The sequence below is a fragment of the Crotalus tigris genome, unplaced genomic scaffold, assembly GCF_016545835.1.
Source record: "Crotalus tigris isolate CLP2741 ecotype Arizona unplaced genomic scaffold, ASM1654583v1 scf7180000024167.7108832, whole genome shotgun sequence".
In the NCBI taxonomy this organism is placed as follows: Eukaryota; Metazoa; Chordata; class Lepidosauria; order Squamata; family Viperidae; genus Crotalus; species Crotalus tigris.
The window spans coordinates 710,662-736,197 of NW_024100417.1; the positions used below are offsets into that span (position 1 = coordinate 710,662).

At 37.5% G+C, this 25,536-nt stretch overlaps 1 protein-coding gene across 5 annotated transcripts; it reads left to right on the forward strand.

Annotated features, from left to right (window-relative positions):
• The first annotated feature begins 3,697 nt into the window (after positions 1 to 3,697).
• Positions 3,698 to 24,695, forward strand: FGD2 (FYVE, RhoGEF and PH domain containing 2). 5 transcript variants are annotated; one of them, XM_039323350.1, is made up of 16 exons: positions 3,704 to 4,804; positions 7,672 to 7,993; positions 8,473 to 8,553; positions 9,185 to 9,333; positions 11,457 to 11,613; positions 14,105 to 14,243; positions 14,502 to 14,560; positions 14,671 to 14,817; positions 15,456 to 15,548; positions 16,151 to 16,230; positions 16,320 to 16,350; positions 17,591 to 17,683; positions 18,020 to 18,154; positions 18,427 to 18,573; positions 21,388 to 21,531; positions 23,368 to 24,695. In XM_039323350.1, the coding sequence occupies exons 1-16, from the start codon at positions 4,734 to 4,736 to the stop codon at positions 23,581 to 23,583; spliced, it is 2,064 nt and encodes a 687-aa protein (XP_039179284.1). In that variant the 5' UTR covers positions 3,704 to 4,733; the 3' UTR covers positions 23,584 to 24,695. The 5 variants fall into 5 exon arrangements, 4 of the variants coding, with proteins under 4 accessions (XP_039179287.1, XP_039179284.1, XP_039179285.1 ...); XM_039323351.1 differs by having other exon boundaries at positions 18,023 to 18,154; XM_039323352.1 differs by lacking the exon at positions 3,704 to 4,804 and adding an exon at positions 4,919 to 5,068.
• Positions 24,696 to 25,536: the final 841 nt, after the last annotated feature.

Consider the following 25,536-nt stretch of genomic DNA (forward strand, 5'->3'; position numbering starts at 1 on the left):
TTTTTTTTTTTTGGCCTGGATAATTTGTTCGAAGCGATCAGCCGGATGTTGAGTGCGTTTTGCCTTAGAGTGTTCATTGGTTCTGAACACTTGAACTGAAGCAGAGCTCCTGCCGCGCCGCCTGAAAATCACTGAAACTTCAGCCGCCTGGTGGTCCTTCGAATAACTCAGCTAAATTTGAACCCGCTCTTTGTCTACCTTCCTCTGTGTAGCATCGCTGAGAACTCGTAGGTTGTGACTTTGTGACAACGTGCCTAAAGAGGGGAAGAAAAAGACTAACAAGAACCATTTTTTTCCTCTCTCAAGCACTCTTTCTTTTTTAGTGTTTCTTAAAGTGTAGTCCCCCGAGACCCTCTCAGGAGTCTGCAAAAATTATTTGTCAGATATTAAAGTCATCTGCAAATAATAAATAAATATAACTTTTCTCTTTTTTTGTTAAAAATATTAGGTTTTTTTTAATGAAAAACAGTTACGTTAATATCTACCGGTAGTCAGTTTAATAGTGTTTTATTTTTACATAACTCGATAAATATTTTATGAATGCATTGGTTTTACTTTTTAATAAATGTTTAATATACAGACAAAAGCTCTTTTAGGGTCTTCCATAATTTTTAAAAGTGCAAAGAGTCCTGGAGAGCAAAACATGTAAGAATTAATGTTTTAAAGTAGTAAGACAGTATGTTAAAATGTTAATCTTTGCCCTAGATATCCCAGACTGATCCCTGAAAGGACATCTGTGAAAACTGATTATATTTAACAATATAGAGACAGTGACATTTTTTTTTTGCCATCTTCCCATTGCTTCCTGATTTAAGATACTTGTTTGAAATATTGTTAGGATACTATATAAGCTGTGAACTGCTAATGACATGCCTTCAAGGGAGAGTAATGACACCAGATATATTGTAGAAGAAATGTTGCATTTCACCACAAAAGGGGCAAGATGACAGCATAACACTGCTTGTATGAGAGTTATTCACCATCTGTGTGCCGAAATCATAGGAGGGCTGTGATTAGCAACATAGTAACAATGTAGTAATAATGACAAGAAGCAATTGCTAGATCACACCATAGTGGACAATTTTCATCCAGCATCGATTCTTCCTTTTTTAGAGAAGGTTGTGAAAAAGGTGGTCATGAGGTGGCTTCAGTGGACCCTGGACGAAATAGATAATTTGAATCTTGCTTATCAGAATTCATGCATGGGCATGGGACAGATATGGCACTGGTCATGCTTTTGGATGAAGCAAAGTGGGGGTAATGCATCCATCCTGGCTCTTCTTGACCTCTTGGCAGTTTTGATACCATTAATATAGTAGTATCCACCTGGATTGGCTCCATAGAGTCCGAGTGGGAGGCCCTATACTGAACTGATCATTTCCTTTCTATGGGATTGATACTAGTCAGTGTTGATTGGGAGTGAGCAGTCTACCCTCAGTCCCTCCTTTGTGGAGTCCATAGGGTTTGATACTCTCTTCACTCTAGGTTAACATCTATGAACATGAAGCTGTTGGGTGAGATCACCATCACTATAGGGTGAGCTATCATCAGTATGCAGATAATAATCATAAATCTCCACACCCATTGAGCTAAGTAATGCTTTTGAAACTCTGTCTTGGTTCCTGGAGTCTGTGGGAATCTGGATGGGGAGCAATAAGTCTCAACTGAATCCTGGCAAGATTGAGTGGCTTTGGGTTTCAAGGCCTTTCAGATCAGGGACTTTATCAACTTTAGTATTAGACAGAACTGCTAGCAATCTGGAGGTCTTTTTGAACTCACAACTCCTGCTTGAGGAGAAGGTAAAAGTTGTGACTAAGATGACCTTTGCACAAATTTGTGCTCCAGGTGCACTCATTCCTGAAATGGGAGGCTCTACTTACAGTTGCATATGCCCAGGTCACCTGCCAAATAGACTATTGTAATGTGCTGTATACAGGGCTGCTCTTGAACAGTATCCAGAAGCTTCAAATGGTGCAAAATGCAACAGTGTGAGCAGTCATATGTGCCCCTAGAACAGGGCTTTTCAACCAGTGGTACGGGTACCACCTGTAGTACATTGGCACCTGGCAGGTGGTATGCGACCATCCTAGAAAAGTGGTAGCGGGAGAGGGAAATGAGCTGAACCGGTGGCAGCACCGCACAAGCCTGAGCCAGAGATGGCTGGAGCTGCAGGACTGTCAGGGCTCAGCGGAAGCGCCAGGATCAGCATTTCTTCAGGGCTGTCAGGGCTCAGTGGAAGCACCAGGATTAGCGCCAGGCCCCAGAAGAAGCACCGATCAGCTGGAATGTTGCAGCATCTCCAGGGTCTTGTGATTTACAATCAGATGCTTGGTAACTGATTCATATTTATGATGGTCACAGTGTCCCAGGATCATGTGAAGTGACTAAAATCTGCTGCAACCACCCAGCAGATGGGGGGAATAAAAACCAAATATGCCCCCACCCCACCCCCACTGCCAATCCTCAACAGAAATGCTCATAACAATGAAAACCTTGGACAGAAGGAAGAGCGCCACCGGGTGGGCAGGCGTCTTGCTCCCCTGTGGCTTGGGGGGGCACTTTTTTCAGTGCCATTGTAACTTCGAACAGTCACTAAGCGAACTGTTTTAAGTCGAGGACTACCTGTACTTTATCACTTTTTTCCTTTTTGGGGGGGGGGGGAATGAAGTTTTTGACTTGCTAGGTGACTGGTGGTACTCGGATATTGCCATATCCTAAAAGTGGTACAATGGGTGAAAAGGTTGAAAAGCCCTGCCCTAGAACACACATTAGACCTCCACCCTGCAAGCTACATTGGTTACCAGTTGTGCTATGTATGTTCAATTAAAAGTGCTGCTTTTGAATTTAAGACTCCATGATATGGGACTGGGTTATTTGAGGAACCACCTCTCTCTGGTTACATCTATCTGTCCCATTAGGTCTGGCAGAAGGGGATGTTACAGGTCCCATCTGATGGTACCAGGAGATGAGTCTTTTCTGTTGTGACACCTGCCCTTTGAAACATCATTTCCCCTGAAATGAGATCAGCCCCAACCCTTTTGAATGTCCAGAAACTTCTTAAAACATTTTTTTTTCTCCCAACAGGTTTGGTATTCCAGGGTAATGGGGATCCTATAAGATGGTTATATTGTATGTGACATTTTGCGGCAATCTCCTGGGTTTTTTTTAATGTTATTGTTTTTAATGGTTACTTAATATTTGTTTTAATTGTTTTATTGTACACTGTCATGAATCACATCAGTGAGGTGAGCTGTTATACAAATTTGATAAATAGCAATATATAATTGTTATATCTTCAGTTCTTTAGGCATTGAACGAGGCAGAGTGTTGAAACAGCAAACAAGTTTATTAACTCAGAACAGAAGTAGCCCTAAAGGCTGCTGCACAGCTATTTATACAGTTAGCCTCTAGGTGGCAACCAATAGGTTTAAAGCAGGCATGTCAAACTCGCGATGTCATGTGATGTCGTGCAACGTATTGGAGCTTTTTCGCCATTGCCGGTAATGGAGTGGGCATGGCTCCGGTATGATGAAACCGGCCCGTGGGCCGGCAGTTTAATACCCCTGGTTTAAAGTAACAGTTTCCCACCCCAAACCTCATTATCAGCTTGGAGACAGCCAGTCTGGCTTTCAGTAACAGCAACTGTTAAACAATACAGCAATGTAGTCAGACATTAAGCAAGTGATTTAAAACAGTTGTGGCCATTACATTACAATAATAGTAATAGAAACTATTAGCCATCCAAACCATATTTCCTCACCTCATTTCAGTTTTGGCTTACATTATCTATTGCTATTCCATGATAGTTCTGTATTTCTCAGCCTGGCATTCCAATCTGAAAAATGGGAATAAGCATGTAATTTTTTTTTTTTTGTAAACAGTTCTCAGCTTCCTTCAGGAAAATGGTTACAGTTTTACTTTTCAGATTGTTAAGATTTAATTCTTTCCCCATATTTTCATCTTACAACACAACTTCAATTAGAATGCATTGGCGCTTCTTTGTATACTTTATATATACTATGTTCCTTTGTCATACCACTAATTTAAATTCTGAGTTATTTTTTTAGTGTTCCTTATGAGTAGCTTCACTCTAAAAAGAAAATCTATAGTGTCAAAAGTACTCACACAGTTCTGTTAGTAGACAATTCAATAATTAATGAATTGTCTGTCTATTCAGGCTGTCATGTAAACAGTGTATAAACCCTGAAATAGTCATATGATGCACCCCTGTGTTTAGAAGATTTAAATATTCATGTATGAAATCAATGTCTGGATTTAAAAGATAAACTGAAAAACCCTGTAAAAACCTATTTAACATATAGGCATGTGTAATTAATTCTGCAACATGGTTTGCCCAGGCAAGCTCTTCTGGTGGCATTGGGTTTTATATAAATTTGACAAATAAATAAATGAAAGCTTAATAATATAAAAGAACCATATCCATGAATCAAGATAGAGCCAATGATAAATGAACAGAAAAGTTAAATGAATTATAATTAATACAAAATATCTTTTGTGAAACTCTGCAACTTGGTCTTTTCACTTACAGTTCTGCCTTCAGTACTTCCTCATACATTTTCTATTTATAGAAATATTTACAAGAAGCTTTTCTTGTCTCACAGTGAAAGAGACAATTTGTAGATTGTTCACTTGGTTATATAGTCCTATCAGTTTTTTTAATGGAGCTATTTCTCAGAAAAGTTCCAAGTAAGAGACCATAAAGAAGAATAAGGATGATGGAGGAGAAACAGAAGCTTCCAGAAGCCTCAGTGGTCAACCTGGTGCATGTATTTGAGAACTTCAGGTACAAGGGATTTGGGGAGCTGTTGTAATGTCATGGTTGAAGGCCAGATATATAAGAGCTCATATAATGGAAGACTGAAATACAGGATTTATTATATTACCACTTAGGAGAAAATGCTTTGAAATATCTGTATAGTCAAGAGAATTGTGGCTACACAAATGCAGCTTTCCTCTTTGGAAAAGTGTTAAGGATTATTTTTCCTTGATGCCTTAAAACCCAAAACCATGGAATGTAGATCTGCATAAAAGTTATTTAATAACTCAGGTATATGAGCATAATAAAGATTTGATATGAATGCTGTTTAATAATTAGGTTAGAATCAACCTTATTTGATTTTGAATTGGGCTTCCCTGCTATGAAAAAAGGTATATTCAATGTGTTTTATTTTTTATGGTATGGTTTCCAAATCTGTCCTAAATTTTCTGTTGCCTTATAATAGAACATTATATTTGGAAACTTTTTTTCTCATACTTGATGCTGAGATACTTTTATTTCTCAACTAACTAGAATTTGCCATGGAATTAGCTGGATTTTTAGTCTTTTTATTCAAATACTTTGCTCAGATTCTTTGAATATTCGGGAGAGAGGAAGAGGAAGAGGTCCAAGAACAACAACTATAATGCTGTGCATGAAGAATGGGATAGCAAAGTTAATTCCTTTGCTACCATCCAATGGTTGTCTGGAGTTTTGTAAACTAGATCTGGTATCCAGGTCAAATGGATTGTTGAAATTTTATTATATGACTTGGGAATCTCCATTTTTATGTATCTGGTTTGGCTGATCTGGAACCCTCTGAGTACATTTCTCTTGTTGATTGTGAACTATGGTTTTCCCTTTAAAGTGAAACTTTCTTTGGTAAAAGGAAATAATTACTGATCTTGGGAAAAGTTGAGGAAGCTTAAGTATGTTATGAAGATTGTGAAACAGAAAAGAGGATGTAGTTTTTGATAGTAACACTCAGTTTGTAAAAAGAAATGCAGCTTTATTTTTGCATAGGCTGGTATTATCTATAACAGGGGTCCCCAACCCCCGGTCTGTGGACTGACACCGGCCGGCAGCATGCCAGCAACTGGGCCACACAAACAAACCCTTATTCATGGGATGCAGGCAGCACATGAAACCACACTCCCTCTGGTCTGTGGAAAAATCTTTCTCCACAGAACCGGTCCCCGGTGCCCAAAAGGTTGGGGACCTCTGTTCTATAAGAGACATAAACAGAAAATCTGATGACTACTTAGAGAGGAAGAAAGAGAGGAGAGTGCATTGCTGAGGATCTTACACCCCATATCAACGATTCTTTCATATTGTAAGGTTGCATTGGGAATTTGTTAGATTCCTTTCTTATGTTATTTAGCTACATTCTTTCATTTATTCAGAAGTAAGTCACAATACATGGCATCAAGTAAAACTTAGTTCTAAACTGGATAATGCCTCACTAAACTTGATGAGACTTAGGTTTGTATAGATAATATAGACTCGTGCTTTAAACTAATGTAAACATTTCCTGGAATTAATAATCAATGTTATTAACTACAAAAATGACATAATTTCAAATACAGATATTTATGAAATTACAGACATCAAAAGTGATATTAAATAGTGTTCTACATGCTACTTTCATTTAAATAATACCTGCTACAATGCATGTGGACATTATTACAATTATTTATATCCTACTTTTCAGCATAGAATCCTACCAGCACATATCTGTAATAATGACAAATTTCCATATCATGCCCTACATATTTTGCCTTAAAACATTAGAGACCCATCTGTAGTGCATCTCAGGGCTTAGCAATTTTTTCAGGTGTTAGATATTACTTCATGATGTGAGGGGGGGGGGACACAAGCAACCAATTAATTAATGGAAGTTTGCTGAGTGACTTTTGGCCAGTCACTCTCTGTCAGCCTATCCTTCACAAAGTTGTTGTGGGGGGGAAAAGGAACGAAGTGGTGCAATCTATTAAATTTTGAACTCCTGAACAAAAGTCTAGATATAACCAGATTTACTGTAAGCATGTCTACATATTTCCCCTCTCATTATGGCTCTCATGATAGGTCTGTGTTATAATGTGTTAGGCAAGATTATTGAAGAGATTGAGGAAGGTCAATTTACTTATATAATGTTCAAGGGTTTCTGCAAATTTCATTTTGTATGATTAAAGAAACAACAGACATTTATGGATTTTCTGTGCCAACTGGAGATTGGAGCTGTTTTTCTGAATTCTAGAACCCAAAACAAGCTGGATGGGCTTCTCCTTGGATTACTATGAAAAGGATTGGATTACTTCTGCAGCCAAAGATCCAATCCACAAATAGACCAGAAACTCTTTGCAAAGTTGCATTTCAAGGATTATCAACAAAGAAGAAACAATAGCCTTTTCTGCTTTGTTCCCTTTTGATATCCAACAGTCAGTGGGTGAAATTTTCCTATCTTAGCGACAACATGATTCCTGCATATCATGACAAATCATAACTCCAGTTGCATGTTCAAAAGTAGTAACCCTAGGTGAATATATGTGTGTCTCAGGATAATGTTGCAGGATCCAATCTGGGTCGTTCACCGGGACCTCAGAGGTTTTGCCTTCTGAACTTTTGGACTCGTGCTGGAGCCCATCCTCAGGGAACTTCTGTTTAGCAGTAGTAATCCTATCTATGCTATTGGCCTCTATAACATTTCCTTGATGTTTAAATTCTAACCAAGTATTTAATTCTGCCTTTAAATGAATACTATTACACTGAATATGCATATTAACTTACATAAAGGCATACCTTTTCTGTTTTTGTTTTGGGCATCCCTTTACTTTATTTTGAAGAAGTAAATGAAACCGGACAAATTTCTAAAACCTTTGTTTTTCTGTGGACAGGCCCTGTTGCAGTCCTGAGAAAGAGCACATCCTTCCCCAGTCTAGGTTACTAACAACTCCAAGTCCTATGGTACCTTCCATGCTGCCATCGGTGACAGGTGAAAGAGCCATTAGAGACATTAAGAAAGCTTCAGTTATACAGCCTGGACAGGTGCACTGTGACGCAGAGTCTTTAGAGCAGCAACAGCAAGCTCCTAAAATGCTGCCTGTCAAATGTCTCAGCTCTTTTCGAGGAAAGATCACTGTTGGCAGTTGGAGGCCAAAACAAGTCTCAGATTCTCAGCCAAATTTCATCATGCAGTCTGGAAGCAGCAAGAATCAGGTAATAGGCTATACCAAGGCACTATTGATATTATGTACAGATTCTCATATTGTGATCTGCAATTTATGGATAGTCCATATTCTTTGGATGCTGTGTAGAAAGGCTGTGGAACAATCAAGAATATTTTAACATTAGACACCAGGACAGTTTTGACCAAAATCAAATTATTGAGCTGTTTCATATTTGTATTGGTAATACTGTAATATTTGAGAAAAACTGATATTCCACTATAAGTTGTATAGCTGTCCTATTTTACAACAATTTATAAAAGGCTCATTGAAATTCACTAGAAATTTCAGATATTTCATGAAGAAAAACAATTATCATTGCTACTGAATTACTGCGTTGGTGATACAGTCTCAAAAGCTGCAAAAGTTGCCTATCATGGCTAAAGATCTCTCTCTCTCTGAATCAAAATATTTTAAATGATTATGAATCATAGGTTTCCAAGCCTGTTTCTGCTTACTCTGTATTCGTAGGAAGCAGAGGAGAAAAAAATAGCTTTGGAGCTGCTGGAAACCGAACAGGCTTATGTGGTTCGCCTTCATCTTCTAGACCAGGTTGGTTGGCAGCAGCATTTCAGCTTTCTGATGTCCACTATCAAAAAGCTGAAAATAAACTACTTACCTGATTATTATTTTACTTAATAACAATGCATGAAGAGATAATAAAATTGCCTTCTGGATATTTTCATCCTGTACAACTCATTTTTAAAAAATTCAACAAATCCCGGATTTCTGTGGCAACTAATTTTTAATACTTCAAAAATCCAAAAACTTGTCATATAGTAAAAACAGCCCTTTCTGATATTCCACTGTCAAAGTAACTCCTAACTATTCTCCTAATGGAACTATATTGATTTGGAAAATTATATGAAAAATAAAAAGCCTATCTGTTTCGGTTTCAGATGACCTTTAATTACTATTTTAGTAATTATAACTACTATAATATTATATTATAATGATAACAATTAGTACTTTAATTACCATAAGTTTAGAAAACGTTAACCCAGATTATCTCTCTTTTTTGTTCTTTTATGTTGTGCTTTTAACATCTAGGTTTGCAGGGAGAGACCTTGTTGATTCTATTGATTTTACAGAAGTTTCTGCAGGAGACTTTTGGGTTGAAAAGTAGGGCAAAGCACCACAATTAAAACTGTGTTTCTTTGTTGACTGAAAATGTTCTTTACAGGTTTTTTTCTCAGAGCTAATGAAAGAAGCCAGAACTACAAAGGCATTTCCCGAAGATGTAGTAAAAATGATCTTCTCTAATATCTCCTCCATTTACCAGTTCCATTCCCAGTTTTTCTTGCCAGAGCTGAAAAAGCGCATGGAAGGCTGGTAAGTTATGAAATCAGCCTGCTTGGTTTTTTTGGGCCACTACTTTCCTGGGAAAATACAACAAATTTAATAGCTTGTGGAAAGTTAGCCTATTCAAGTAGTTTAAGCTTGAGTCACTGAGAGTTTTATCTGAATACTTTGTCCAATCTTGAAAAACATGTGATGTATGGAGAAGGTTGTGTTATGGTACATAACACAACCTTCTAACTGAGTTTATTTTTATATGTATATATAATTTTATTAAGAATTTCAGTTATAATAGTTAAATCTAATACAAATTAAACTTAACGAAAAGAGAACAGGAAGAAAGAATAAAAAGTGCAAGAAAAAAGAAAGAAAATAAATAGAAAAGAATTTAATAAAGAGAAGACAAACATATCAAATGTGGCTTCCAACCATCTTCACTCTCCCTTTTTTATCATCTCTATCTTGTCAGATAAAATTTGTTCTACATACAGTATGTCATGTTTTCAACATCATCTTTTGGACATTGTCTATCCATTATTTCAGACAATGTTGATATTGTGACTTCTGTGTTCTGATTCTATTACTCAAAAATCTTCTTTAATATTTTTATTCTTATAATTTTCTGCATCATTTTACAGTTTTGTAAATGTTTCCTTTGCTTAAAACTTTAATCACCTCTAGTGTCAGTTTTTCAAATTAGGAAATTGCTTATCTTTGTTATGTCTTTTTAAAAACAAAACAATCTGTTTCCCATCATAAGATATTTGTTCTTTATAATTAATAACAAAATCTTATTGTAAAAATTTCATTATTTTAATTTTACCTAGACTTTTAGTCTATTTATAACTTTGTAAAATCAAAATCTTATTTGGTTTTTCCTGTTTATTTCAGATTTGTTAAATTCTTAAGCTTATGGTTAATGTTCTCTTTAATTCAGGATTAAAGGCAGTTGAAAACAATGTTTCATTGTTTTCATATTTGCTCTACCAAAGATCTCTAATGGCTTAGAAATAGTTAATGAGAAATTTCTGAAAGTGATTAGAGGATGAGATTTGCCAATTTAGTACCCTTTAAAAAATTCAGCTTCTATTGTGAGCAAAATGGCTAATCCCATTGTTTTCTGGTGCTTAAACCCACAGAAAACTATTATTCTGCATTCTCTTTACAAGGAGCAGTCATCTGGAGCACATGTGGACCATCTCCTGTCCTCTTTTTATTTGGAGAGGCTCCAAGGCACCAGCCTACCCATTGGTTCTTTGATCTTTGCTATGATCATCAGCTTTACTTTTATAGAACAATCTTCAGTACACCATACGTCCCTGAAAGGCTGACTAGCTGACTTTGTGTTGTTTTCACAGTAGGCAGAGAAAAGAATATTTTGACAAATAGCATTTTGAGAACATTGATACAAATGTATATTATTGATAATATTTTTATTTATTTAATGATTTATTCCATCGGTTTGCATTCTTAAGTTCTATAAAAATAACATCTAGCAACAATTCACTTCTTATGAACATTCCTGTAATGTAATGCAATTCATTGATTGATTATGTGCCATCAAGTTGGCATTAATCCATCGTGACTATTCAGATTTTCTCTAGGATGGAATGTAATAGGTAAGTATTTTTTAGTATTTATCGTGGCACTTTGTAGATTTTATTGATTTACATTACATTCTTATCCCTCCCTATTTATTTTGGTATGGCTTTCCTCTGAATAACCTTTAAGGTGTACAACTCTGTAAGCTTCTGTTCTTAACCGAGCAAGTTTATGTCTGTTTTTAGAGAAATACCTGCTATCTTCAACTCTTGTTACAGGCTCTGAAAAGTGAAATACTGTAGTGGGTAATATAAAAGGTTTCAACAAAAGAGAAAATCCAACACAGATCATTTATTGCCTATTTGAAATATATTTCAAACATATTCACCATCTGAATAAGTTTTTGCAATCTATTGTGATCATTTTTGCAGAAGATTTTAAAAGAAAACCAGTACTGCTTTGCTGGGATATATTTTTCAAAATCAGAAAATTGCTTATTAAAAGATGGGTTATGTTCAGGTTATGAGTCATAATGCCAGTGATAGATGCAGCTGGATATTTCTCCAGGATTCCTAGTCTATTTTAGCCTCTTTTTTTTGCAATTCTTGCTACAGGGATTCCAATCCCAGAATTGGGGATATCATCCAGAAAGTGGCTCCTTTCCTGAAGATGTATAGTGAATATGTGAAGAACTTTGACAAGGCAATGCATCTGATCACTGTGTGGTCGGAAAAAGCCTTGCCATTCCAGGAACTCATCTCAAACATTCAGGTGAAATGGTTTCAGAGCTCATTGTACAATTTGTTTTTTATTCAGACTGGTTTTAATTTGATTAGCGATATATTTGTTTAGGAATATAATCTAGTATGCATATATCTTGTCTGAAATTTCTGGATTTATTGCTTTGAATATGAATATATATATATGTAGGTCTTTGGTTATTCGGGTTTTCTCCCGCGTCAAATTGGAAAAGTCTTGGCGATGTTTCGACGAAGTCTCATTCGTCATGCATTCTGCACAAACAGAAAAATATCCACCATCCTAAGAAACCCCAAAGAGAAAATTGAGTTAGAAAATCAAGGAGTATATGAAATCCCATGCACCGCTTGTCCCACCACATACATCGGACAAACCAACAGAAGAATAAGTGCACGCATTGAAGAACATAAGAATTCAGTCAAAAAAGAGAAACCAACTTCTTCCCTGGTCCAACACCTTAAAGCCACAGGACATGAAATTGACTTTAAAAAGACCAGAACTATTGCCAAAACTGAACACTTTAATAACAGAATAATCAGAGAAGCCATCGAGATAGAAAAACGCCCACACAGCATGAATAAACGAGATGATACCTCCCACCTACCAGCCATTTGGAAACCTGCCCTTATTGACAAACAAGTCCCTAACACAAAGAATGACACCAGATCCACACTCACGAAAACCACACAGGATGTCACCACCACATATCCACGCAAAAAGCAAACCCAAACCCACACCGATGATGAGGCACGACCACAAACCAGAAGCCAGACCACAGCTGCATCATTAGCCACTTTAAATCCCTCCAATCCATACATGAAGCAAACTGACACCCACCATGAAGATGAGGCACGACCACGAATGCGAAGCCAAAAAATAGCAATGCAGTTCACCATTTTAAACCCCCCTGCAACTCAGACTAACCCGAGCACAACAAAGCCCCCACCCAAACAGAACACTCCCCCATCCAATCAGAGCACAGCCAATCCCCTAACCAATCAGAACACACCTCCACCCAATCAGAACACAGCCAAGCTCCCATCCAATCAGTTCATACCCCAACTGGCAGTTAAAAGGAAGAAACAGCTATGATCACACATTGTTCCTAGAAGCACGAAGCCGAAAACACCAGCCTGAAGATGACGAATGAGACTTCGTCGAAACGTTGCCAAGACACTTCCAATTTGATGCAGGAGAAAACCTGAATAACCAAAGACCTACATACAAACACCCACGAAAACCTCAGAAAACAAATACACACACACACACACACACACACACACAAACAAACATTTTCCATGTTCAAGAGCTACTAGATATTTAACCTTTTAGAAAGATAATAAATAGTTTGTTTTCTTCTTTTCTCCATAGAATTAGGAAAGAAACTTCTGTTAGTATTAACAGTAGTTTTCTAAATCTATTCTCTCTGTGCATGTATGATGTTAATCCTTTTCTACTCAATAGGATTCTCCCAGAGAGTCCCTTTATATCAATTACACTTCAAAACAATTTACAATAATTCAAATTATCTTTTCCTTGGCACCAATTCATTGTTTTTTTTTTTAAAAAAAGAAATTGTTACATGTGTTTGTGGGAGAATTATTGTTTGTGGGGAGAAATGACTAAGCCTTCCTTCCACAATTGTGTGTCTTCCCTTTTTGGCTGTGTTCTTCAAAAAAAACAAAACAAAACAAAACAAAAAAACAGTCTGCTGGCTGAAAACTTGCCTTGGTCATGATGCTCTAGAACAGTGGTTCTCAACCTTTTTAATGCCGCGACCCCCAACCAGTCGTAAGTTGAGGACTACTCAACAGGTCGTAAGTCGAGGACTACTCAACTGGTGCAGCACCGTTTGCAGACTGGGACTTTTGGCAGGCTCAGCAGGGCAGAAACAGCCTGGACAATTCCTATTGGCTTTTGAAAGCCAATAGAATTAGACTCTATTCAAGAGAGTCTATTCTATTGGCTTTCAAAAGCCAATAGAATAAAAGGGAGTAGCACAGCTAAGGAAAAGGGGGAAAAAATGGCGGACTGCATTGTTTGGTGACCCCCGTGAAATGGTCATTCGACCCCAAATGGTGTCCCGACCCACAGGTTGAGAACCACTGCTCTAGAAGAGATATTATTTTTTCTTTTCTAACAATCACCTACAATCAAAATATATGGGAGATAGGCCAGGGCTATAGGAACTATACATAGCATCACTTTTGAGAATGAGCCTGCTCATAGGCATGAAGAGTACCTTGAGGTGGTGGCTCCCACCTAGATTGGTACTGTTTGACTGTTGACTTTCTTATAGGGAAAGATGAGGATGAAGTGAAGTTTATTCAGGAGCTGTTTTCCCTTTCATCAAAAGGAGCAAGGCTTTAGAGTGGAAACAGAGCGTTGTAGTCAAGATAGAAAGGTTGTGTATGTGTATGTATACTGTATGCATGGATACTAATGAATCCTTCATTGTCCTGGTTTTGCTTTCTTTTTCTCTTATTGTTATGATCCTGCACAGAAACAGGAAGTATCGGCTAATTTAACCTTGCAGCATCACATGTTGGAACCAATACAGAGAATTCCCAGATACGAACTCCTCCTGAAGGATTATATTCAAAAACTACCTTTGGAATCACCAGACAAGGAAGATGCACAGAGTAAGAGTTTTGCTTTGGTTCCTTCTTTTAGAATGGGAGAAAAAAAGTGAGAGAAAAGTGATCAATCTTGCCTTTGAAATGATGCCTTCTGGTCTCCTTATTGAATGATTTTAGATGTTCATGGTACTGGTGCTCTTTCTAATATGCCATAGTTTGTCCAAACTATTCCTCTGTTGCTCAGTGTCACAATTGCTAGTATAGTATTGGGCATGAACTAACTGTATAAAAGAGTTGTAAGAATACTATTATTTCTTACAGAAGCTTTGGAAATGATTTTCACAGCAGCCAAACATTCTAATGTTGCCATCGCTGAAATGGTGAGTGTCCAGCTGATTAATCATGTCATTCTCCTTCACTATAGGCAGGTATCTCAATAGCTGAGTTTCTGTTTCCCATTTTGTGAATCTTTATTCCCTTGCTACTGCAGGAAAGACTCCAGAACCTATGGGAAGTATATCACAGGCTAGGCCTTGATGATGACATTGTTGATCCTTCTAATGAATTTATTAAAGAAGGACCCATTCAGAAAATCTCTTTCCGGTTCAACAGTACCTCAGAGAGATATCTGTTCCTGGTGAGATATTTTTATTTTATTTATTTATTTCTTAAATTTATTCACCGCTATCTTGCCATGGGGCTGCTCTAGCCAGCTTATTTATTAGGTGTAAAATGATGGAGCAGGAAGATTGTATCAAGTTCCCGATGCTAATGACTGCAGTGATTTACAATCATAATTCCAGGCTCAATTGTGGTCATCAGTCAAGGACTACCTGTAAAAGAATGCACTGATTAGGATCATTGGTGATAAATATTTTCTTGAGGTGTACAGACATCGTCTGAATAATGATTGCAAATATTGTTATGATTATTGTTGTGATTGTTATGTAAATATCAGCTTAGCTTAACTTACTGGAAAGGGTAAGAAAGAAATTGAAGATTGTCTCACTTTGATTTTCTTGTTTATAAGAGGGTGCAGAGAGAAATTCTGTCAGACTTTCAACTTGTTGCTATTAAATAATAGAGTTTCTGTAGTCCTTGTGACGTCTGTTTCCTGACCTCTCTTAACATTGAAGTGATGACAAAAGGTCTATAGAAAGAAAGGGATTATGTTTTTATTCAGTCTTTTATTAATAGCAATTCCTTCTGCTTTTGTCCAACTTTCTTTGTACACAGTGTGTATTTGTGGTTTTGTTTTGTTTTTGCAACTTTTAGTTTAATAACCTGCTATTGTACTGTGTACCAAAAGTCATTCAAGTGGGTGCCGAATTTCAAGTGCGCCACCGGATTGATGTCAGTGGCATGAAGGTCAGAAAATTTCATTGTCTATTTATTTATTTATTAAAGTCAATTTGGAAAACAACTGTGATGACTTTTATGGAAGTTTCCTTTGAGTAAGGTTGGGTAGAGTTGCAACTAGGGCAGAAAATTCAAGAATTCGAAAGAGAGAAGAGAGAGAAGAGACAGAGAGAATGAGAGAGAGACCCCAAAACAAGTAAACTGATAGGTAGGGCTTTGCAGATTTTGAAGATAACTATGCTTTAGAGCAGGGGTTTTTAACGTTTTTATACTACAGAATCTCTTAGTTTAAAATACTTCCCAGAGCCCCTGATCAAGAGGCAAAACTAGTGGCAGAAAATTGGTTGTGTTTGAGTGAACTTAATTTCTCATGGAACTTCATCAAGTTGTCATGGAGAATATAGTTTGAAAAGTCCTACTTTAGAAAATGCAGGGATTGCTAGTCAACACCTCTCTGCAACTCCTTAAAGCAATGAAGTCTTTTCCTTAGGATCACTCAGCTATGCTATATATTTCTTACATACTATCATAGCTTAAATTGTATATGACTGAATGAGCCCTATGAAGTAAATTAGTACGTTCATTTCAGTGCTCTATTTTTTTTCTTTTAGGTTCGAGAACTAAATGATGTACAGTTTCCTCATGCTTTCCTTGTGTCAGGAAAGCAGCGCACCCTCGAGCTGCAAGCTAGGTATTTAAGCCAGAAATGTAGCCCTTTTTGATTCTAGCAAAAGAACATAAACTCTGCTTCTCCAATAAATGGCATCTCTTTCTCTGCAGGTCCCAGGAGGAGATGAATGTCTGGATTAAGGTAGCCATTGATGCAATTTGTTTTTTTAAAGCTTAGGGAGCATTCTGGCCAGGCAGGAAACCAAAATCCTTTCAGTAAGTATAATGGGTTATGAGAATAACCTTGAGAGAAGAGGAAGGGGAGCTGCAGCCTAATCAATAGTCTCATAAGAGAAATCTGGATTGAAAACAGAATTTTTCCTCCCTAGTTCTCTGAAATTACAGAAGGGGGGGGGGGAAGAATTTGGAAGCTAGATTGTTTTTGAGATATAAAATCTTGGAGAACAAACCTTTGCCCTCATCCTACACCTGAGATATTCACCACTATTGCAAATATAAAATCTCCTTTAAGTCAGACTTCATAGACATATGATTGTGGTTTTCTGAACAGCAATGTAGAAGTGACTTATTATTGCCCCTCCCTCTTTAATTTCCCAACTTTGGTATTTCTTAAGTGTTCTCTCATCCAAATCCTAACCATATCCTTCCCTATTTAGCTTTTCAAGATAAGGTCAGTTTGATGCTACCACATAGCTATGCCTTAAGAAGAGATCCACAACTGATGCAGTATCCTTCAATATAGAACAGTGGTTCTCAACCTGTGGGTCGGGACCCCATTTGGGGTCGAACGACCATTTCACGGGGATCGCCAAACTACGCAGTCCGTCATTCCCCCCCCCCTTTTCCTTAGCTGTGCTACTCCCTTTTATTCTATTGCCTTTTGAAAGCCAATAGGAATTGTCCAGGCTGTCTCTGCCCTGCTGAGCCCGCCAAAAGTCCCATTCTGCAAACGGTGCTGCACCAGTTGAGTAGTCCTCGACTTACGACCGGTTGGGGGGTCGCGGCATTAAAAAGGTTGAGTACCACTGATATAGAAGGTACTGATGCTGGTAATTTGTAATTTTGACAACCAGATCAAGACCTTTTGGAACCCCCATAGAGACCTTTAATGGCTCAAACACATTATGTGATAGGGCAGCCCTATGCATTTACAGGGAGATCAGTTTCATTCACATATAAAACGAGTAAAAGAGGTGAGAGCAGAAAGCTCTACAAGGAATTTAAGCCAAGGCTGGGGAAGGTTTTAGAACTTCCCCCTTTATTCTTAAAATCCCCCACCCATATACACTCATGTATAAATCCACTCATGCTTCATCTTTGATTAGGCCAGTCTTAATTTTCAACAGATAGGAGCTGCTATTCACACATGCAAACTGAAACTAAAATCCTTCTTTTCAAAATATTTTCTTCCTCCCTCCCAGACCTTCCAGTCTGCCATCAACAAGAAAGAAAAGAGGAGTGAAACCTTCAAGGCTGCAAGCCAAGGGCAAGAAGCAGAGACACCAGACTCCAGTGTAAATCTCCAGTTACACACCTATTGTGACGCTACCCCATTTGCACTTTAGAGCTACCAATATTCATTTCCTCTGTTAAAACTAGGAGCTCATTTTCCAAAGATCATACCTATGTAAATGTACAAAGACCTTAAAAGTCTCTGATAAAGAAAGGAGAAGGGGAGATGTACAGAAAACACATCTAACAAAATTCTGTCATTATGTTGTAGCTGTCAGAAGTAGACAGCAGTTTCACATTTATTCTAGTCAAGCTACTTTTGAATTGAGGCTGTCACTTTCTGTGGGGCCAGAGGTTGACTGAAAGGGTGGCTTGATTCAGAGTTTCTTTTCTTGCAGCAGGGCCAGTCACAAGAGCTGGGCAAATGGGCTCCTCAGTGGGTAAGAGATAAGCTGGTCACCATGTGCATGCGCTGCAGAGAGCCATTCAATGCTATCACACGAAGAAGGCATCACTGCAGAGCTTGTGGCTATGTAAGTGAGCTTATTTGTTCTCTACCCCCCCCAATTATTTTTGGTACAGAACAGTCAAGATAACTGATAGCTCCTTGTTGATCTGAAGAGCAAATACTAAGAACAAGGGTGATTATGGCTAGTGCAATAGCAAACCTGAAAAACCTTGCCAAGAAAACTGCAGAGACTTGTCCGAGCAATCTCCAAGAAATGGATACAATGAACTTTTTTTTTTTTAAATAACTCACCACATTCAACCTTTTCCAAACCTGTGGTTTTTCTCCTGGAGGCAGGTGGTGTGTGCCCGGTGTTCTGAATACAAGGTTGAATTGCAATATGACAAGAATGGACTCAAACGAGTCTGTGCAGAATGCTATGCCTTCCTACAAGGGAATTTGCTGCCCGTCGAGCAGCATGGGAAGCACAAAGGCATTCTGGAGGTGAGGGAACAGTTGGAAAGTCTGCTTCTTCTCTTTCTCAGGCTTGTTTCTTGGTCTATTGATAACTTGACTTTCTGGGTAGGAATTTTGTTAACTGCAATGATTTCACTGTTGTCACTTTGAAAATACTTATCTAGCAAGCACTTCCCCATCAACATTATCTACACAGAAGCATGCATACATAGCCATCATGTTCTGTCCTTTCAGGTAAGCAACATTATGCAGCATAGATAGGAGAGAAATAGAGAAGAGCCAAAGAAATTAGAAGCCTGAGATACAAAGGGAAAAAAAGGAAACATAGCTAAAGCTACTTTACACTAAGATCATTCAGTCTAAGTCTCCATACTTTTCTATCTTTTCCAATACTCTTGGCTTCCATCAGGAGCATACCTCCTCCCACCTCCATTTGTATGTATTGTTTATAATTGCATATTTATCCATTGCTTGTTATTTATATTGCCTTTTGTTCTTTAAATATCTCACTTCTTTGTCATCAAAGCCAAATATGACTTCCTCAGAGTCTCATCTCTTCTTGAGCCCTTCACTCTTCTTTCATAGGGTTCTTTCATTATTTTTTTTTTACTTATGACCAAACCACTTCAATATACTATATCTACTTGCAGATAAGCTCATCTGTGGATCAGCCAACCTTCAGGTTTTTGTTTTTTTGGTTTTTTCCCCCCATTATATTCTGAAGGGCTTCTTTGTTTTCATATTTGTATCGATAATTTTTTTCCAGAACAGATTCTGTTTTAAATTTTCATAACTGATTTACCTACAGGTAGCACATTTTTCATGGTACTTGAAATGAGGGCCAGATTTATTTGTGGATGGGCTTACCAGTGAATATGTATAGATACTTTTAAAAAGCATCGCCATGTATAGTTGCAGATCTGCAAATAAATTGAACTTAATTTTAGGCTGTATTTTGGAATCTAAAATTCATGCCTTATCCACAAGTATATATGGTATTTCTTTCATGCTTGTTACTCATTGCTGTATTCAGCCTGTCACTCCTACTCCTACTTCTATCACCTTTTTATCAACATTTGCATATCTTCAGATTTCTCCATTGCAGTGAACCTCCTACCATGGTAGAGAAATATATTGCTCTGTTTTTCAGAATTTATAGATCATTTGCAATTGTTCACTCCATTTTCCTTGGCAAACTCAATCACTATAGGCTTCAATAGATTACTTTTCAAATCCATACTCCTTGTTGTATCTAATATTTGCTACAGACATTTGAGTTGTCAACTAACAATTATGGTATTGTGTGCCTACAAAAATTTATCCATGAATACATTAAGCAACAAAAAGGACATCACAGATTCTTGCCTTCCCCTCTGTTCGATGTTGAACACTTGTTATGCATTCCATTTATTCTCATTCTTTATTTCTATCATATGCCACTATAATTATAATCAATCAAACTTCAATTTGGTATTTGCACAAAACGTTGAAGCATATTGACTTTGTCATGTGTTCTGTCTATATTACAAATAGAGAAAAAATTTTGTTTCTCACATTCATACATTTCTCAATGAACTTCTGAAGAGTAAGAATCTTGGTTTGGTACATTTGTTGCTAGATATACTATAAAGCCACACTCCAGTTCCCAAATATTATTTATTATCATCTCTTGTACTATAATCTTCTGATCAGAATTGTCTTCCCAGGCATATTTAACAAACAAACCTGTATAGGTTTTACATTCACACTTGCTACTTTCCCCTTTTTATAGGGGAATGATAATGGCATTCTTCCATTATATGATCACAAACAGATACTAACTTTTCGCATGTTAAACAAGTCACACAGCCATGCCATAAAAATCCCATCTGTATTTTTTACATTTTTAAATAAATAAAATTTCTATTTGCACCATCTTTACCTACAACCTTACAATTTGTCAATGCGACTGCAGCATTTTTGACTTTTTTCACCAATTTTTTCTTGGACAGTAACACTTGTAACATTCTTTCTGATTTCACTCTTCAGTATACCTCTATCATTCCCATATATAGTACATGGTTAAAATATTCTTTCCAGGACTGTCGCACTTCCATTTCATCCAAAATCACTTAATCATTGTTAATTGCTGCAGACTTCTTATTTAGTTTTTTTTATCGCTTTCAGAACATTTTTTTTTATTTCCATCAAAAATTGCTGTGCATTCCCTTTGCCTCTTTTAAAGGTTGTGTGCTCTCTATAACTATATTCTTTGCAAATATTATTTCTCTACATAGACATTATACAAATACCTTTTATCTTCATTCCTTCCAGCACTAATTCTATTATATGCTTTTTTCTTCATTCATGGCCTTTTTCACTTTCCGCTGCCATCAAGCATCCTTTTTAATAATTATCATTACCATATTCTACAGATTTCCTTGGGACCCAGTAATATATTTCTTTTCCTTTTGTACCAAGTACAATATCCTCTTTTTCACATCCACTTTCCATTATTTCTATTGAAAGATTAATCTATTCTTGAACACGTTTTTTAGAAGATTCATTCTCCCATTATCACTAGAGCCTACTAATATGCAGCTATCAACAACCCACGAATGCAAACTTCCTTATGCAACAACCTAAACAACATCAGTTCATACTTTCTGACATGTACAGGTAGTCCTTGGTTAACAATGGGAATTGGGACCAGAATTTCTACCGCTAAGTGACACAGTCATAAAGCATGATGTCACATGACCATGATAGTTTCAGCTGAATGAAATCTCCAAGTTCAGAGGACAAGAAACCTTTTGGGTAGGAGTTATTAATAATGAGGTTAACCATTTGTTTAATTGGCAGAAAGAATCAGCAGAGATATCAGGCCAGAGCCTGATATGTAGTTTTCTGCAGCTGATGGATAAGAATGGAAAAGGGAGCATGCGTGGCTGGTTTGTGATCCCACAAGATGATCCACTGGTGTTGTATATTTATGCTGCACCTCAGGTATGTGTTTGCATAGAGTTTAATATGAAGGAAATTAACAAGGCTTACAAATGAGCTGTTTCCCATCTTCTAGAACCCTCCCCTTTAATAATTAATTATTTCATAATATCAAGCTTGGGTTTATAAGAACATAGAAATTAGTGACAGGAGAAGTTCTCCATTCCAAACTAGCTGTAAGATGTGGTTGTGAATATTTTTCAGCTTCTCCCTTCTCCCACCATTTCCGTCAGCATCGTCTCAGAAAATATATTAGATGGATTAATATGCTCAGGGTGATGTATACCGTATTTTTCGGCGTATAGGACAACTTGGCGTATAAGACGACCCCCGACTTTGGCGCCAAGTTGCATGTCTAGAAAGTTGTCTTATATACCGGAAACTACCGTAATTTCCGACGTATAAGACGACTCGGCATATAAGACGACTCCTGACTTCGGCGCCGATTTGAATGCTTTAGAAAGTCTTCTTATACGCCAGAAAATATGGTATATCATTTGTTTCATTGTTTCCCCCATAACAGGGATCCCTTGAAGTAGGTTGGAACTGAAAGATGGTGACTGGTTTAAAAGCACTCTAGGGGCTTCTGTTGCTAAGGGTAGACCTGAGCTTGGGTCTCCACAAACTTAAATATTATGTAACTATTCTTCTTACAGAAGCCTTCATCCTTCCCAGTGATTTTTCACTTCTGGAAGGAAATCATCCCACCCCAACCTGACAATTTCACATGTTTTGTTGTCACCAAGGCAGGGAAGGTTGAAAAGCAGTAAGAAGTAGAGAGTCCAAGCTGAGCCATGTGCTGAGGTTTGACATGACCCAGGAAGTAATTGATGAGAAACCAAGGTAGAAATCAGAATATAAGACAGGAAGGATGCATACGATCCCAGCACAAAAAAGAAGGCTTTCTATATTTCTGTTCTGCCAAGGAATTTAATATATAGTTCTGGTTAGCCAAATACACTTCAGAGAGGACTGAAAAATCCAAGTTTTAGCTTTGGGAGTTCCTGATCTTGAATAGAAAAATTGAATAGACAGGAATGAAGTAAGCAATTGTTTTATTTATTTATTTATTACATTTATATGACTGCCCCTCTCATAAAAAATTACTCTAGGCCAGACATGTCAAACACAAGATGCGGCCTGCAAAATGGTTTCAGGTGGCCCGTGAAGCCATCCTGGAAACAGTGAGAGAACAGCCCCCTCTGCCTTGGCCCTGGCCCATGTACAATTTTGTAGTAACCATCTATGCTGAAACACATTCATTCTTAGCTCCATAAGCCCCCCCCCCCGCATGGCCTGAGAGGAACAGTGAGGCTCCTTCAGTGGACCATGTCTTGGCACTTGCCCTGGACCCATCCCCTTCTGCCAGAGACCCTCAGATCTATCCCATTCTTGCCCAGGCCCCCACAGGCACCCTTGACGCGAACGATGTAGAGCTGGCCACACCCACCCAGTAGGCCACACCCGCTCCATCCACGCCCACCTAGTAGGCTGCACCCACCCTGGCCACACCCACCCAGCCCCCTGAGGGCAGCCACAATGCTGATGCAGCCCTCAATGAAATTGAGTTTGACACCCTTGCTCTAGGCAGTATACAATAATTTTACTTAACTTTTCCCTACTTAAGCAATAGCAGCCTCTTGAGGCTGTTTTTGGTAAAACAAAATAAACTAAGTTAAAAAGGGCAAAAATAACCCTAGACAACTATGGACAAAACTAGTTTGGGCTTTTATTAGTACAGAATTATACCAGTTTGATGATCACTTTGTTGAGATATGAAATTAGTTATGGGACATTTGAAAATAACTGTATTTGGACCCTTTCCTTCACCTGACCCAGGATGTCAAAGCCTATGCCTCTATCCCCCTGTTGGGTTACCATGTCAAGGAGCCATATCAGAATAATCCCCGTCACATCTTCCAGTTGGTACAATCCAAACAGACCTATACTCTGGTTGCTGAAACTGAAGAACTGAAGCAGCGCTGGATGAAAGCCATTGAACAGTCAGCCAGGGGAGGAGAAGCGGAAGAAGATTCATGTGATGAACTGGAATAATTCAATCTCCTTGTGAGGCTGTTACATACTCTGGACTGCCATTGTAATAAGCACCAAATCTGTGTTTTAAATACATTCATATTTTTCAGTTATTACTTTTCAGTGGTTGCAAATCATAACATTTTTGTCTAGTTGAGATTTTCTTGGCTTACTGGTGAACTATTCAAGTCATAGTAATTGTTGATTTGTCATTTACATTTGCAAATTTGTATTGATAGACTGTCCTGTTCATGTACATATTACATGCTGGTACAAATAATACTTCCTATTCATACATATACCTTTTTTTTGATCTACAGCTATGTCAGGGAAATTATTTTCTGATCAGAAATTCTGACACTGAAGAGTCCTTCCTTCCATCTATAAAAGAAAGGTGAATGGGATCTTTATCCCAATTCCACCTACAAAATATAACCTGTGACAGGGTCGACCTCTCTTTCAGGCCCAAGGAGAAATGTGTACATGGCATGCTAACTTACATTACTTTTAAAACATTTAGATATGTTCATGGAGGTTAAACCTACATTTGATCTTTTGCTATAAGAGCTAAATTAAATCTTCATATTCAGAAAAACAATGTAGAGAAAATGGCAGATGATTCTTTTGTCTGTCAGGCTTTTTTTAGTGAATTTCTAAAGATAGAAATTCTCCAGAAAACTGGAGACTGACTGCTGGCTCAAATTGGCCATGTGTGTACACCAAGAAATGGCCCAAAGATATTTTAGGAGGTTACATTGGTGAACCTGAACTTGTTGAATGTTTCAAACCAGAAATAAAGTTGGACTATCTGAATTCATTTCAACAATATGATAATTACTGCAGATTGCCTAGTCTATTTCTGACATTTCTAAGTACATAATTATTTTATTCTTTAGCTAATTATTTTCTTATTTCTAATCCCTTTCCTTTTCAGGTTAGTAAATCTCTATTTCTTTATTTTTTCAGTCTCAGTCTTACTGGACTTATCATTATGTTGATGGAAGAACCCATTTACAATGGTCTTCAGACCATTTATCTGTACTGTGTATTTTATTGTCAATTATTCAAAATTAAGATATCAATGTTTATCTGATGAACTATTAAATTATGGCAAGCTGAATTTTAGAGAGAAATACAGTTAAAAGTAGTAGTTGTTGAAACTGTTTCCCTTTGATAATTCCATCTATCTTCCACCTTTTCCCAAGGATCAGAGTGACAAAATTTCTCTTTGCCCAACTGCTATTTCCTGGTCCCTTTAATTCCCGTCTCCTTTTAATGTTCTGAAATGGTGTCCATGGCTACTTGAGGTCTTCCTTGACCCTTTCCAAGAAGCTGTTGTATTTTTAGAAAATCTTGATTTTTTTTCTTAAAAAGGAATACTAGAAACTCCAAATGAAAGCACAAACTTCCAACATTTTTTAAAAAAAATACAAGAATAATTTTGTGATCTATAAGCTTTTTGAAGAAGATAACATGGTAGCATGGGTGCAGTTCCATGCTTTATTTATTTGCCAAAGAAAAATATAAGCAAGTTGGCATTGGGAGGGAGCAACTGGGAGGAAGTTAAAGGAAATAGATGGGATCACTTTGTTCTGTCAGGGTTTGTATCTTGTTACCTGACATGTTTTCAGAATTCCAAAATTTTTATCATCTCCAACAAGCTGGAATCCTCCGCTCTAAAACGATTTTTCCCTTCCAAGCTCATTAGCATGTTTTATTATCAGTATTTATTATCTCTATCAGTAGATGATGCTACAGTGACCTTAATCCGATGTCTTCCAGATAGGTTGGAATACCGATCTCAAAATTACAAGGTAAGACATAGAGATTGGGAATTCTGGGATGGTATTCCAACATTTTCAGTAGATGCTATAGTATAAACAAGAAAAAAGCTTGCAAGATAGATACTGTGCATGTCCAAATAATTTAATAATAAATGCTGAAATTCCTTGGTGAACTTTTAGTATGATAGCC